Below are 15,992 nucleotides of genomic sequence, written 5' to 3'. Positions count from 1 at the left end.
ATCATCATCATCTAAGGAGATTTGTGATGATGATATCCTAGTGTTGATTCATTGGCTCAAAACCTTCGGGTTTATCATAGCCTCATCTAACAACTCCATGCGAGGCGTTTGCGCACGGGATATAAGTACAAGCAAAGAAAACAAAACGTATAAGTAAAGATCCATGGGGCTAAATAAATATAAAGTGCTGAAATGTAAATAAGACCAAGGTTTACGTGGTTCAGCACTAAGGCCTACGTCCACGGGATTTGTTGTTTTACTATATTCTTCACGGTTACACGAATAGTCGAATGACTTTGGGTTTACATGTTTCTCTCTTCTAAATGATTAACTTACACTTGCAAACTCTCTCTCTCTCTCCTTCCCTTCCTAATTCTTCCGATCTCCTTTCCTCTTGGTGGAGACGGGGTATTTATAAGGTTAGAATGTGGGACCCATCTCTGATGACCGTTGGAACCTTATCTTCTTGTGTCCTTGCGTCTATCACGCAGAGGTCTGCGTTTGCCCCTTGATCCCGCAGAGGCATCCTCGCTCGTTCCACAGGTTGATCGACACGTACACTGCTCAGAGTGTTTAATGTGGGTAGTTGAGGGGTCTGCTCGTGTCAGACAAGTGTCTTCTGCCCCTGTCACGTTCGTTTCAGCTAACTTTCTCTCCACCGTTGATCCTAGCTTCTCTTTTGGAGATGCGATAAAGTAACTCCTCGGAGTTTATTTGGTGTTTCGTGGCGCATCATGTTTTGATGTTTTGACCTGCATGCTTTCCACGTATCTTTTTATATACACGTGTCTGATAGTGAGATATATGTGTACACAGGGTCACCAAATCCTCCCGTCAAATTTTCCAAGGGGATGCCAATTTACATTCAATCAAAGCCCTACACACCATGCGTGTAACCGATAGAAATGGCAAAAAATTCGAATTACGGTTGGATCTGAGAAGCCAACATACCAACCGTAAATTATTTACGGTCAATTTCGAAAGATAAAAATCCAACCGTAATTGGTTTATGACGAGTTTTTTTTTCAATTTTAACCACTTACGTTTAGGAGTTGATCATTACCTAGCCGAAAGCCAGTATACGGTTGGCTACAAATGAAGAAACAAACCGTAAGTTCATTCTGAAAATCTAAAAAATCCAAAATTTTTTTACGTATAATGTTGAGTAATAAAAATGACATTGGAGCTAAGTTAGTGATATACCTAATTATTTCCGGCCATTAATTTCTTCACTTGGTTGAATCAAAATCTAGGATCATAGAAAGAAATGCCCCCAAAAAATAATTTTTCCTCTACTTTATTTATTTAATCATTAGCTAATTAAATAAGGATAATTTAGTCATTATAAAAATATTTTAGATAAGGAATTTTTTAAATTACTAATGAGTGACATTTTTTTGTCATATTAGTGAAGCCTCTCTATTGGAATGTGACGCCCCAATAATAAGCTTCTTTCATAAGCACTAATCAGATTGTTGATCGTGTGTTAGGAAAAAACGGGGGTAGTTGCACTCTATCTATTCGTAGGCTCATTTCAATTTGAAATCTCATTCCCTGAATAAAAACGGCACAAATACTTCGTTATCATGTGACTTATTTTCGCATAATTTGCCCCAAGCAATATATAAACCAGTAGATTTGCTTATTTGATGGTCCTATCGGACTCGCCTTAAATTCACTCAGAAACATGTGTAAACAAAGTCAAATGCCTAACAAGATGGGTGTTGACTGGTCACGATGATCAGACCAGGTGTCGAGTTAAGCCGTACCCAAGACCAAATGCACTGCATCGAGCACTCGTGTTGTTTGCTAGAATTTTCTCTTCTTTTTTAGTTCTTTATTTTTCTCTCGTTTTTTTTTTGCTAAGTCAAGAAAATATATTGATAAAAAAAAATATTTACAAGATAGGTGAAGAAGAAAAAGGATCAGAGAAATCCCTAAAAAACTCCTAAAACCTATTTAAAACGATAATAAATTACATTTGGAAACTCAATAGAACTTAAAAAAAATGGTCGACCATCAAAGTGAAAATCAACCCCATCCTCTAATAAACAACCATGCTTTGCCATTGCATCAGCTGCAAAATTTGCCTCTCTAAAAGAATGTTCAAAACGAATTGAACCATATAAACCTTTAACTTCCATCCATCTTTGCCTAGCAAACCAAGGAACGTTATTTTCTTCCAAAGCCTTCAACACACTTGTAGAATCTGATCTAATAACAATGAAAGCATATCCCCACTGAACTGCCCACTCCATACCCACAATAATACCATACAATTTAGCCAAATAATTAGAAGTAACTCCCAAACCAATACACATTGCACCTACCACTTCACAATTTGCATTCCTTGCAACAACACCAGCTCCCTCCACCCCTGGATTACCTCTTGAGGCGCCATCCGTGCACAAAAGCAATTCATTATCATTAGGAGGAAACCAAAAACACTCCTTGGGATCAGTAAACTTCACCTTTCTATGCCGAACCCTAAAAAACTCCAGAATTCTCAAGTCATCCATAGAATTATGCATAACTCTTCATACGAACTGAATAATTGCATCAAACTAAAAACACGTTTTTGAAATAAAGACCAACAAGGTTCTTCTTTTCATACACTTTTTTGTTCTAGTGAACCATAATTCTGAACGCACAACCAAATTCACTACCAACCACAAATCCTTAACAATACCACTATGATTTTTTGCCTTTGGTAAGAAGTAATAATATCATAATTAGGTTTAATTTTGAAAATACCTTCAATCCACTCCCAAGCTTGACGCGCAAAATTACAGCTCCAAAGAATATGTTGGAGAGACTCCTCCTCAATCTGACACACACTACATTTAGATGCAAGTTGAATTTTAAATCTGCTACGTACCTTATCAAGAGTAGCACACGCACCACGAATAAACTTCCAGTTCTGAGCCGCCAATGAAGGATGCACCACCCTCTTCCATAACAACCCGCCTCCCTCAAAATAGGATATTTCTTCCTAATCAATTCCCTAGCTGACTTGACAGAAAATTTACCTTGTAAATCAGGCATCCAAAACGCCTATCCACTCCCATATGAATTTTTGGTAAATCTGTTGCACCACACCAGCACTTAAAAGGAGTTGCGAATGAACTCCATGAATCTGCCAATCACCTTGCACAATAATATCACAAACACGAGCTGATCTGTCTAAATCCATGCGATTTAAAACACTAGCTAAGGTTGTATTTCCATACCATATATCAAAGAATAAAGAAGTATCCCTACCGTCACCAATAAAACACTTCGTGTTGTCACCATCTCCTTATGAACCCAACGAAGACCAGGAAGAATAGAAGATTTCACCCCTGCCATACGACCATCCCTACAAGTGAATTTGGCTTCCAAAAACCTCGCCCACCTCTTACGAGAAGATTTTATAGCCCACCACAATTTCATCAGCAAAGCTTTATTCATAGTCCTTAGGCTAGTGATCCCAAGACCACCTTCCTTTAAAGGACTACAAATCTTATCAAAACCAACTACAAAAGCTCTAGTAAGATTAGAATCACCCGACCACAGAAAATTACGAATCACACGCTCACATTGAAGTGAATTTTACCGGCCATTTGTACACAGCCATGTTATGAATAGAATAACTCGAAAGAACATTCTTAACAAGCACAACCCTATCTTGAAAAGATAACATCTTACCTTTCAGAACCGAAAGTTGATCCCTCAACTTATCAACAACGTTGCTGATGTGACTATACTTAACCATCCCCGGCATCACCTTAACTCCCAAATATCTATCAGGAAAGTTAGAAATTGCCATACCTAAGAAAGTTGCAATGGTCTGGCGCCTACTCAAAGTCCCACCACCAAAGTAATCTTGCTCTTCTCCCTACAAACCCTCTGACCAGAAGCTTGTTGGTAATTCTCCAAAAGTTTCACCAATTCTTCACACTCTTCATATTTCCCTTGCAAAAAATCATAATATCATCAGCAAAAAATAAATGAGTGTGGAGCAATACCCTTACGTTTTACCATATAAGACATATCCTTATTCTGAAAGAGTTTAGTGATGTTGCGGCTAAGCACATCCTCAATCAAAACAAAAATAAGAGGAGATAGAGGATCCCCCTGCCGTAAACCCCTATTAATCTTGAATAACCCTCCGGACTACCATTAAGAAGAATAGAAATACGCGCCGAATCCAGAATTTTCCAAATCCAAGAGCACCAATCTTCAGAAAAACCATACCTTCTAAAAACCTCAAGAACAAAAGACCAGCTCACCGTATCAAAAGCCTGAGAGATATCAAGCTTCAAACCCAAATTACCGTCCTTCCTTTTGATGTGCAATTCATTCACCATCTCAGAAGCTAAACTAATATTCTCATGGATATTCCTTCCCTTCATGAAAGCCACTTGCTCTTCAGACACCAACTTCCCAAACCCTACCAAGCCTAGTAGCCAAGATTTTAGTAAAAATCTTAAAAAGAAATTACTTAAACCAATCGGCCTAAAGTTCTTCAAACTAGCAGCTCCCCTAACCTTTGCAAGCAAAAGAATAAGACTAGAATTAACCCCATTAGGAACGGTTTTAGAAGACCAGCAATAAGTAACCGCTAAAATCAGATCCCTTGAATAATCTCCCAACAATGTCTATAAAAACACCCGAGAAACCATCGGACCTGGCGCACTATCAGCTCCCAAATCAAAAACCGCCTGTTTAATCTCATCACAAGTAGGAATAGCATCCAACATATGCGACTCCCACAGTAATAGAATCATGATCATAATCAAAAAGAGTTTCACTTACCTGACCATCCTCACCATTGAATTTAGCCTGATAATAAGAAACCACATGAGCACTAAGATGAACCGGATCAGTAATAGTACCCATCTTCAGCAACAAGCTCCGAGATTGTATTAGCACTTCTACGAATTTTAATAGAGTTGTGAAAGAAAGAAGTGTTACTAGAACCCTCCAACAACCACTGATTTCTAGATTTTTGCTTTAACATTATATGCTGCTGCCTTTGAATATCTTGAACCTCAACAAGAGCATCCTTCATATTATTAAGTTTGAAACATCAAAGGATCTTCATCAGAATTTCTACTAGCTACCTCAAACTTAAGCGTTGCTTGCTTTAGTCTAGCATTGACATTACCAAAAACGTTTGATTCCATAACTTAATGCCTCCTTCAACCGCTTCAATTTGAAAGGAAAGATAAAACCATGATTACCATACACCGGCGCCATCCAAGATAACTCCACCATCTTCAAAAAATCCGGATGAGAAAACCACATCTTCTGTATACGAAAAGGAGCACGTCTAGGCCTAGGATCACAAAAAGGAAAACCAATAAGAGTCGAATGGTCAGAAACTTCCCTAGGAAGAGCTTTACACCGCCAATTCGAAAACTTAGACAGCCAAGGTTCATTAATAATAGCACGATCCAACTTACTAATAATTCTACCAACACCAGTCTGACCATTGGTCCAAGTAAACTTAGACCCCAACGAATGCTTCAAACAAGTTATTATCCTCCATCCAATCAGAAAACTCATTAATACAAGAGAGACGAGTTTCCTACCCCCTTTCTTTTCATCTTGACGAAGAACACAATTGAAATCACCCATAACCAACCAAGGAGTAGTTACGTCAACCGCTTCAAGTTGACTCCAAAGCCTCCTACGAAAAACTTGAATATAACTAGCATGAACAAAAGAGATAAGAACCCCCTCAGTTTTAACCGTAATGGCCTGTCTAGACATATTAATCACCACCGGCTCCTCAATACAATCATCCCAAAGAATCCACAAATTACCCAAAGAACTAGAAGTAGAATTATGAATTACCTTTTTATTATAACCAGCCAAATTTAACCTTATTACATTGTCAGTGCAACGAATCTTAGGCTCAGCAATACAAAGTACTACCGGCTTGTATTCATGCACCAATTTACGTAACTTACTACCCGCTTCCACCTTCGCCACCCCATTAATATTCCAATAGAACTCTCATCAGGAAACACTCTTCTTTATTATGAATAGCTTGTGGAATCTTGCTAGGAATCCTACTTTGTAAAACAGGAGAGACACCCTTCCTAACTCGGTTTCCCAAAGCATTCACTTCAGAATCCGAATCTGATTTGGAATCATTAAAACGTTGTTGAGAAGAACTAGAACTTGTAATCAAAACCCGGCTTGGTTTTCTACTTTTCTTTGGCATATCCACTGGTATTTCCGCCCACTTAACACCCTTAACACCTGATGAAGCTTTCTCAGGCGTCAACTCTTCATCCGAACTACCTCCAGAAGTGTTTTCTGCCGCATCCGAACCCTCTCCAGAAAAGTGTTCAACATCATCATTATCCACACCCAACTCATCATTCAAAACATTGAACTTATTAGGAGAAACCACAATAGAAGTTTCAGCAACAGCTCTGTAGCTTGAGATATCCTCAATATTATCAACCACCATGTCTTGCAAAGACTTATTACCAGCCTTAACTGGTGTAAAAGAAGAACTCGCCTCATTCCTGTCACTAGAGTGATTAGTTCTTGCCAATTCACCACTCTTAGTTGACTTAGATGAGGTTGCAATTTCAACCATTGACAACCCAGTAACCGAACTCTTTTGCAATGCTAACGCCTTCTTAGCCTTCTCAAAAGCTTCAGACGCTGCATGAAGATTGGCTTCAGTATTCGCTAAATCATTCTCTAGCTGAAGAGTTTGCTCCAAACCACCAGCACTCTCCACTAAACCAGCTTCAACCACCCCATTCACCACAGCTCCACCGTGCCCTACAGCAAGAGCATCATCCACATTACCACCAGCACCGTTAACAACATCATGAACCACAATAGCACCATCGTTCACACCACCTACAACAGCGCCAACACTTACAACAACAGCGTTTGTACCACCAGCAACAGCCACGGTTGCGTCAGCTCCATCACCCTTACGGTTTCTCCTATTACGCACATTCTGCCACTCCCCTTTCGCATCAGCCTTAGACGTTTTCTCATTAATCTTTGATTGTCTTCTACATTCAACATCATTGTGACCAATTATGCAGCACTTCATACAGAATTTAGGAGATTTTGGGATATCCAAGTATTGCCAAAACGTCCTCCCCCCAGCTGCTATCTTAATTCTACTTGGAATGTGTTTTGCAAAATCCACATCTACCAAAACTGAAGCAAAGTTTCCATACTCCAGATTTAGGGTTCTTTGATCAACCACAATAGGAGTCCCTAAAACTTTTCCCATAGATAACAAGTTCTTCTCATTCCATAGTTCTGCATGTAAACCAGGAAAGTGAACCCATACGTTTGCATGGGAAGTTTTTTGACGATCAGGATCAAAACCTGGGTACCAATCCATTAACTTGAGTTCATGCTGTTGAACAAACCACTTTGTACGTCTGATTCTCTCCTTAGTTTCCTCATCTTGTAGCATAATAACAAAGAAACCTTTTCCCATAGTCATAAACCTAACAGAATTAGGATTAATCTGCCATTGAGATATTAAAAGAGTTTTTACCTCAAAGAACTTCAGCCCCGTGAAGTTTAGTCTTGCAATGAAACTGTGTTGAAAGGGTTTACAACCCTCTTCATAGTAATCCGCGGGTATAACAAGGGATGGTTCTCCATCAATCAGAGTAGGATTAGGTAAACTAGTAATATCAACTCCTGTTGGTTTTAGGGTTTGTTTTGCCCTTACCTTGTCCGCAAAGGATTGTTGTTGCTGAATCCTTGATGAACTAGGATTATTTTCTACCATATTGAATCCGTGATGAACTATGAAACCTACGTGAAAAAAAATCTAAACCCTAGTGTTTTCGCCAGAGTTTCTCTTTCCTCTCATGTTTCTATCAAGAAGCCTTTATTTTTCTCTCGACTTTCACTGTTAAGCCGCATCAGACACCTAAGTTTCTTTTTACACTTCCATAGCGATACCATCATACCAAATTACCAATCCTATACTAATTCGGAAGAAAAAATGTCAATCTGATCAGAACAGATCAGTTTCAGTTTTAATATAGAAACCAAGATGAGAACAGAAAAAAAAATAAAAGACGGAAATATTTACTATGTTCTTTTTCAATAGGCTGGTTCCTATAAATAAATGTTTCAGAAAATAGGCTGGTTTTTTAATTGGGAAAGTCAAATATTATTTTAATTTTCTGGGACCACTTTTTTCTTAACTTCTTTTGATGACAAGTGTCATGTGGACCATTTCACTTTACTTCTTTTGTTGACGCCTGTCATGAAGACCATTTTCAGTGATTAGTTCTCTTAATTTCTTTAAATTTCTCTGAAAACAAAACCATACTATTAAAAAGGAACGGAGGGAGTATCTTCCATTACCAATCGCAAATATGCAGAATTATTCTCTCATGTATTCCAGTTAATGTACATCCATGGTCAGATTTAAAAGTTCACTGTTGGTGGAGTAAGACTAACCGAAAGGTTAAGTTTGCAAAAGAAATAAGAAAACAGGTTCGATACTGTTAATTTTCTGCGTATTCTGTTTTTTTTTTTTCCAGATTGGAAATTCTTGAACTTGATTTTTTTTAGAGGCGTCGTCCTTTAAGTTTGCAGCTATTCTCTGTTTTATTGTATTGAATTGATGTATAAATTGTTGCATTTTTCAGCTTGATCGATCTTGTAAAGAAACTTTAGAATTGAATTTTTCTATTTTGAATGAATATGATAATGAAATCTATCGATTTTGTTCGATTCAATGGATTATTTGATACACTTTGAATTGGTAATCTGTTTATTTGATTATGGTGGAAGGAAATTGATAATCAATTTGATTAATTATCTCAAAAATCATCTTCATTTTATGAAATTAGAAAATTAAGAAAACTGATTTCAAGTTTTTGGGACATTTATTGTGACGGATAAAATACAAAGGAGTCATCGTATAGGAGGCCTCCTTAACAGTCAGCCAAATTATTAGGAAAAGAAGATTTATACTGAATCACTGATACTTAAAATTGGTAGCATAAGTGTTCTTCCTAACAAAGTAACAAGACTGCTTAACCATATAGGAAGACAGTCATCCCAGAGTTTATAATAAACAAGAGAAAAGTGGGATGATTAAGCAAAGTAGTGATGCCTAATTAGCAATCAAGGTTTTGACTTTATCTAGATTTCAATAGGAGTCTACTGTTGATCGGTCGGTATTGCTTATCGTGAGTCATCACACATCGAATCCAATGGATAATTAGATTGGTTCAACTGATAACGACTCCATTTCATAAATTAATTTTATTTACATATAAAGTAATTCTGACAGAAATCACTATTCTAATCCCGATTCCCAACTGAGTAAGAACTTTGAATGAAGGTAGGAATACCACCCATCCGGGGGAAACGGGACCCATCAGTTGATTCGGAAACTGATAATAGAAGTCGAAGTATGAACACAAAAGATCATGCATGGAAACATAATAATGAACTGGTCGACTAGCATCTGGGCGGAGGAATAGAGAGAAAGATATAAAGACATTAGGAGGATGACACGAAGCTTAAGCACTTTTTCTCCGTTACATATTTCATGTCATTGAAATAAATAAATGGTGGGAATCTTTCTAAAGAGGAAATGAGGAGCTATTTTGAGAATCTTTTTACCGAGAAGAATGACGTTTCTTTTTCATTGGACAATTTGCGCTTTCCTACCGTGGACGAGGAAGAAAGGGAGGAAATGGAAGAGGCTTTTTCTGAAGATGAGGTGTATGGGTGATAAATAATTTTGGCACAAACAAATCACCAGGTCCAAGGAGTCCAACTTTGTGCACCCCTTTTAAACCGGGGTGCACAATACGGCTATATCTATTAGTCCAAATTAGTCTTAAGCGGTTTTCATTTTCTTATTTATTTCGTTATTTGTTTTCCTGAATTCTCGTTGAAAGCATAAAAAGAATAAATGACTCGGTCAACACCTCTTTCGTATTTATCCAACATATCGTTAATGGATGAATGTCTCTGAAATCTCTAGCTCGCTAAGAACTTTAGTAGCCATATAGCATCATCTCTTTCATCATCAATCAGTGAACTAATCATGCTTAATAGTGTTTGATTATGAGAGTTTTTGTTTGATTTCATTTCAGAATTGGAGTTTGATTCCAAATATCTATGTATCATCGTTGAATGATAATGAGTGAGTGGGGGTACTATTAGTTACTGGAGTAATTACTTCCATTACTGACTTCACAGTTCACAAAAAATTTCGATAAAACTGAACAAAGCTTTTCCGGATGGGTTTTTAGAATGCTGATGATGATAATTCTACTGATTTTTGTTTTTGAAGAAAAAGGAAGATGGGTGTTATTTTCACGAGGGAATGAGAAATTTGGAGATGACAAAACTTCCATTAATTCAACCAAGAAACGACAAAAAAAAATACTCTGTTTTAATGGACTTGGATTCCACTAAATCAAACAAAAAAAAAACCTCTGTTTTGATGGTGAATGAAACAGATAAATGCGAATGTGGTCGTTCAATTTGTTTGCGTACTCCGTATAATGCAGTAGCAGTACTTGCATGGATGAAGAGAAAGAAAACAGAGGAAAAAAATTTACTTTATTTAATTGTGTTTCTCTCTTCATTTTCATCTCTTTCAAATTTGTAGTGAGCAAAGCTAACGGAATCAAATAAAACAAGATTAATGGAAGTATAATCGTACATTTCGTTTGTTTTCACCGATTTTAACTCAAATCCTGATGAGACTTCTTGCTAGTCTTATGTTGATCATGGCAAAATGGGTACTGCACTAGGATTTCAATCTCTTTCCAGATATTTATTTTCTTTTTCTCCAGATTCTTCGGGTATCAGAAGAATCCTTTGAAATATCAATCCATTTCTTTCTATGCTGCAGATTCAATTTAGTTTTGGGAGAGACAACAAAAACATCGAAAATTGCGCATAAACTTTTTAATTTTACAAAAAAAAAGAAAAAAAGAATTAGAATGGTAATGTAAAAAAGATATGCGGTTTTGAAAGTTTAATTGACGAATAAGCAAAGCCGAAATGTGCACTCCGATTTTAGAGGGGTGCATAAAGTCGGACTCAGGTCCAGATGAGTTTTCTATGGAATTCTTTAAATGTTGCTGGCACATTATAAAGGCCGACTTCCTGAGGTTGATGGAGGAGTTCTTTAAGTTTGGCTCTTGGGATTGGAGATTGAATTGTTCATTTATTTCTTTGATACCAAAAAAGGAGAATTCTTGTTCACCAAAAGATTACAGGCCATTAAGTCTTCTTGGAAGTGCTTATAAAATTCTTTTTAAAGTGTTGGCAAACAGATTGAAGTCAGTAATGCAAAAATTGGTTTCAAATTATCAAGGGGCTTTTATAAAAGGTAAACAAATTTTAGATGGTGTGTTGATTGCAGGAGAATGTGTGGATAGTAGGTTGAAGGACAAAAAGCCTGGAATTCTTTGTAAAATAGATATGGAGAAGGCTTTTGATAATGTGAGATAGAGAAGTTTGTTCAAAATTCTGGAGAAGAATGGGTTTGGGAGGAGGTGGATTAGTTAGATGCAATGGTGTATTTCAGCTTCTCATATTTCTATATTGGTTAATGGTAGCTCAACTGAAAAGTTTAAGCTTACCAAAGGCTTAAGGCAGGGAGATTCGTTATCTCCATTCTTGTTTTTACTTGTTGTGGAGATTTTATCAAAATTGGTAGATGGTGATGTGTTGAGGAAGCAAATTCATGGATTTCAGGTGATGGAGGGAGGTACAATGATATCACATTTGCAATTTGCAGATGATATATTGTTATTTGTGGATGCTAGTGAAGATGAGGTGAAAAGACTTTTGCTTATTCTTACTACTTTTGAGCTTTTGACAGGTATGAAATTGAACTTGGAGAAGAGTACTATGATTAGTATTGGTGCTGATGAAGTTGTTAAAGATCTTGCTTTGGAGTTGGGATGCATAGTTGAAAAGTTGCCTCTCAAATATTTGGGTTTGCCTATTGGAGCTACAACTAGAAGTATTACTGTTTGGGATGAGGTGGTGGCTAGGATGGAGGTTAAATTAGCTGCATGGAAGAGAAGTTTCTTTCAAGAGCAGGGAGGTTAGTTCTTATTAGGAGCTGCTTAGCAAGTTTGCCAGTGTATTTTCTGTCTCTTATCCCTATGCATGTTAGCGTGGAAGAAAAGCTAAACAAGTTGATGAGAAATTTCTTATGGAATTCATCTGATGAGAAAAGGAAGATGTGTTGGGTTAAATGGCTAAAAATTTGTAGACCAAAGCATTTAGGTGGTTTGGGTGTTAAGTGTTTAAGGAATACAAGTAAAGCATTAAAAGCTAAATGGGTTTGGAGATATTCTAAAGAGAAGAAGGCATTATGGAGGAATGTGGTGCAAGAGAAAATGAAGAACGACAGGGAGGTTAGTTTGCCTACAGATGATGAGACAACTCAAGGAAGAAGTAACTGGAAAGGTGTTCTGAAGTCTTCTGTATTTCTTTAAGATCATATTCAGTTTAAACTGAATAATGAGAAATCTATAAGGTTCTGGCTTGACAATTGGACACAAAATGGTACACTGAAATCCAGATTCCCAACCATCTACAAGGTTTGCAGTAATAAGAAGGCTTCTATTTGTGATATGATTGTGGAAGGAAGGCTACAATGTCAGACAAGAAGGAATTTGTATGTCAATGAGCAGCTTGAATGAGACTTGTTATGTAATCAGCTGGGGCCTGTACATGGTCTTAATGAAGATGAAGATGAAGTGGATATAACGGGAGGATTTACGATCAAGAAATGCTATGAGACATTGGTTCAAGATGGTATAGATTGTGCTTTTAACAATTTTTTGTGGAAGAAAGGCATTCCCCCTAAGGTTAGTTTCATGATTTGGGCTTATTTTCATAATTCTCTGCCTACTCTTACAATGCTTACACACAGAGGGGTAAATGTTCAGAGTGTGCAATGTCTCTTTTGCAACTAAGAGGAGGAAACAACAGATCATATCTTGTTGGTTGTTCTTTTGCATTTGAAGTGTGGTCTTATTTTATCAAATCTTTTAAGATTTCTTGGGTTGCTGCAAGAATTTTTGCTAGTAACTTTGAAGCTTGGAGAGTGAATCCATTACAGGGTAACAGAGTGAATCCATTACAGGGTAACAGGAAAATGGTTTGGGATAAATTGATTTATGCAGTGTTGTGGCATCTATGGAAGGAGAGGAACAATAGGAATTTTGGTGGAAGAGAAATGGCTGCAGAGGAGGTCATTCTGTTAATAAAACAGACTTTAGTACTTTGGTTTCATGATAGTAATGTCTTTAAGAATTACTCTGTGAATCAAATCTTGTTACATTGGGATACAGTGATGCAATTTTGATGTACTGCTCACTGTTTTGATTGTTTTTTTCTTTAATATAACCTTTCAAAATTTAAAAAAGATGGTGGGAAAGAAGAAAAACAAAATGAACGCTTCTCGGTCTAAAATGACATGATTTACAAAGGGCGATACTAAACATTTGTAATACCCTTTGGAACGATATCATGAAAAATGTACTCAAAACTTTTAATTGAAAATTACAAATGAAATCCTCAATTAATAGATTGTGGATAAATAAAGATATACAAATAATACCATCATGCATGAAAAAAAGGATGTTTGCAACTAATTCCTCCTCTTTTATTTAAGGGAGCCTGAAGAGATTAGGATCTCATATATATATATATTTGAAGCATGGAATCTCATATACTAGAAGGCACTATCAGACTAAAATTTAAGATATTAGGTTTCCTTGTTATCCAAATCGAACAGAGGTTTTTGGCCTGTGCCCAAATTGATATCCAAATGGAAAATTTTCGGGTCATCAATATCATTTTTCGGGCCATCATCAAATATAATTTTAGACTTGTAGAGACCGGATATACGACTTCCCATGGATTCCCTAATTGTTGTATGTAGACTAATGGTACTCATCAAAAACGCTTCTCCAACTTCCTTGCAATCTAATGTTACATCTCCCTGTTTCGGAGTCGAACCATCCTCCGTAAACGCCAGCTTTTAATTTTCAGAGAGTTTTCCACACGATAGTAACAAATTATCAGTTGCAAAAAAATAAATAAAAATAAATAAATAATTGTAACACCATTAATCATCTCAAATGGTGGCTACAGATATCTGAAATGACATACCACACCTGACCTGACCAATGGTTGTCTCTATGACCATAATTTAAGCTGTTTTAGAAACTAATACATTGAATTTGGAAAGGCAAGAAGTTTCCTTACCGTAACAGAATTGGAGGTGGATACTGTAACGTGAATAGATGAACCACTCGCCAAAGTTCGTCCGTTGAAGGCCTCAGAGAACTTCGTTAAGGCGGCCTTTGCCGTCTCACTGTATCTCTTAGAATTGGTTAACATCTCTTCACAAGTTTTAGTTATCATTGCCGCATAATCCTCTCCTTTTGCTGTTTCTAACATCGTTATCCGACAATATTTCTCAAATGGGCCTGCAATGGATACTTTCACGTGTTATTATACTTCTAACAAAATGTGCTCCGGCAATTTGTGAAAAGGGTAAGTTACCTGTAGCAATATCCATGAAAAAGTTAAGAGATTGTGTTATATCGACAACACTTTTCTGCGCCCATGCTTTGGCGAGGTAGAGAATGCAAGTTGGCTGCAAGTAGATCGCACAACTACTGTATTTCATGCTCTTGCTATCACCGAATTCCTCTTTCACCCCTGTGCGGAAGAAAAACCCATTTTCATAAAGGTCTATATGTTTCAATCCTGGAACTTAATTTTTGAGGACTATCTATTTACAAAAATTGGAAGAAAATGAAAATTATTTACCTGATCCAGCGAGAAATAGAATTTGGGTGGAGCCTGGAGGGGTAACAAAGGGACGGAACCTGCAGCCTTCAATTTCAATTGCTTTAAGAAAAGGCCAAAGAGTAGCGTCGCATTTATCAGCATAGAGACTGAACATTAACAGACTGATTAAGAAAACAGGAACGGAGTTTGATAAACTGGTGATCTTCATATTGATCTTTTTATTATAATGATGATTGTTGAATAGAATGAAGGTGATAACAAGTTGATTCACTAATAATTTCTCTCTATAAATAAGATGGAGTTGATAGATAATGCTCATTAGTGAATATGGTCTGGGGGCATCATTTGCGGTGAGAAAATAAACTAATATTAGTATCCTTAAATTTTGACTAATTAATTGATGGATGTAATGGGACGCAAATCAAAATTATCAGGTGCTCAGAAAAAGTAAAGAGTGCTTCAATCAATGAGATAATAGAAATATGCGGATAGAGCGCTCGCCAACGTACCCAGCGCTGTTATACCTGCTCAGAACATCTTCAAAACACCAGGTGCAAAAAATCCTACGTGAATTTATTATTAAGTCTTTTTATTTTTGGGGTGTATCCAGGGAGCAAATTTAGGACCTTATTCCTAAAAAACTATCTCCAACAGTTAGAGATTTTTATTCCTTAGAGTTAATTATTAAAAGAGAAAACATGACGTGGAGATGCATCCGAAGGTATAGTTAACACTTTCTTCAAGACCTTCTTATTTAGTATGGCACCCCTCCTACTTTATATGACCTACTGTTGGAGATGGTTTTAGTTAAAATGGGGGTCTAAAATCCTATGTGTCGTATAAAAATAAAATTATAACCCTTTGTTAGAAATGCTCTCAGCTGCTCAAAACCTTTAAAATCCCAAATCATCTAAGCACCACGTTGAACGGTGACAAAACCCCCTCTTAAAACAAAATGGCGAGGAAAACCCTTCTCTCACAAAAGAGCTTTGGACATTGGTAAATCTGAAGAGGACACTTGGCGGGACTTTATTGGTCGAGACATTAAACCTTGAATAACACTCTGTGTACACCCTATATTTAACCCGACATTCTCTCATAGAATTTCTAACTTTCTACACAATCAGATATTACGTGAAGAAGAAAAAAAGAAAAAAAATCTTATTTTCGCGGAAACCTAA

General features: G+C 36.9%; 1 protein-coding gene across 1 annotated transcript; it reads right to left on the bottom strand.

The window, feature by feature from the left end:
• Nucleotides 1-13,447: 13,447 nt before the first annotated feature.
• LOC113345795 (chalcone--flavonone isomerase 2-like) lies at nt 13,448-15,080 on the bottom strand. Its single transcript, XM_026589466.1, has 4 exons — nt 14,830-15,080; nt 14,560-14,718; nt 14,260-14,483; nt 13,448-14,029 (listed from the first exon to the last, which is right to left on the bottom strand). Exons 1-4 carry the CDS (start codon nt 15,017-15,019, stop codon nt 13,757-13,759), a joined length of 846 nt encoding a protein of 281 aa, XP_026445251.1. The 5' UTR covers nt 15,020-15,080; the 3' UTR covers nt 13,448-13,756.
• Between the last annotated feature and the right edge of the window lie 912 nt (nt 15,081-15,992).

The sequence above is a fragment of the Papaver somniferum genome, unplaced genomic scaffold (genome assembly GCF_003573695.1).
Source record: "Papaver somniferum cultivar HN1 unplaced genomic scaffold, ASM357369v1 unplaced-scaffold_83, whole genome shotgun sequence".
NCBI classification, from domain to species: domain Eukaryota; kingdom Viridiplantae; phylum Streptophyta; class Magnoliopsida; order Ranunculales; family Papaveraceae; genus Papaver; species Papaver somniferum.
The sequence above is the reverse complement of the archived record's forward strand: the minus strand, read 5'-3'. Positions and strand labels throughout refer to the sequence as shown.

What these genes read in the sequence shown, in the direction of transcription:
- LOC113345795 (XM_026589466.1), bottom strand. Translation starts at nt 15,019, where the DNA reads ATGAAGATCACCAGTTTATCAAACTCCGTTCCTGTTTTCTTAATCAGT. An exon ending in TCTATTTCTCGCTGGATCAG is followed by an intron (nt 14,719 to 14,829) that starts GTAAATAATTTT and finishes TCTTCCGCACAG; the next exon opens with GGGTGAAAGAGGAATTCGGT. An exon ending in TTTCATGGATATTGCTACAG is followed by an intron (nt 14,484 to 14,559) that starts GTAACTTACCCT and finishes TATCCATTGCAG; the next exon opens with GCCCATTTGAGAAATATTGT.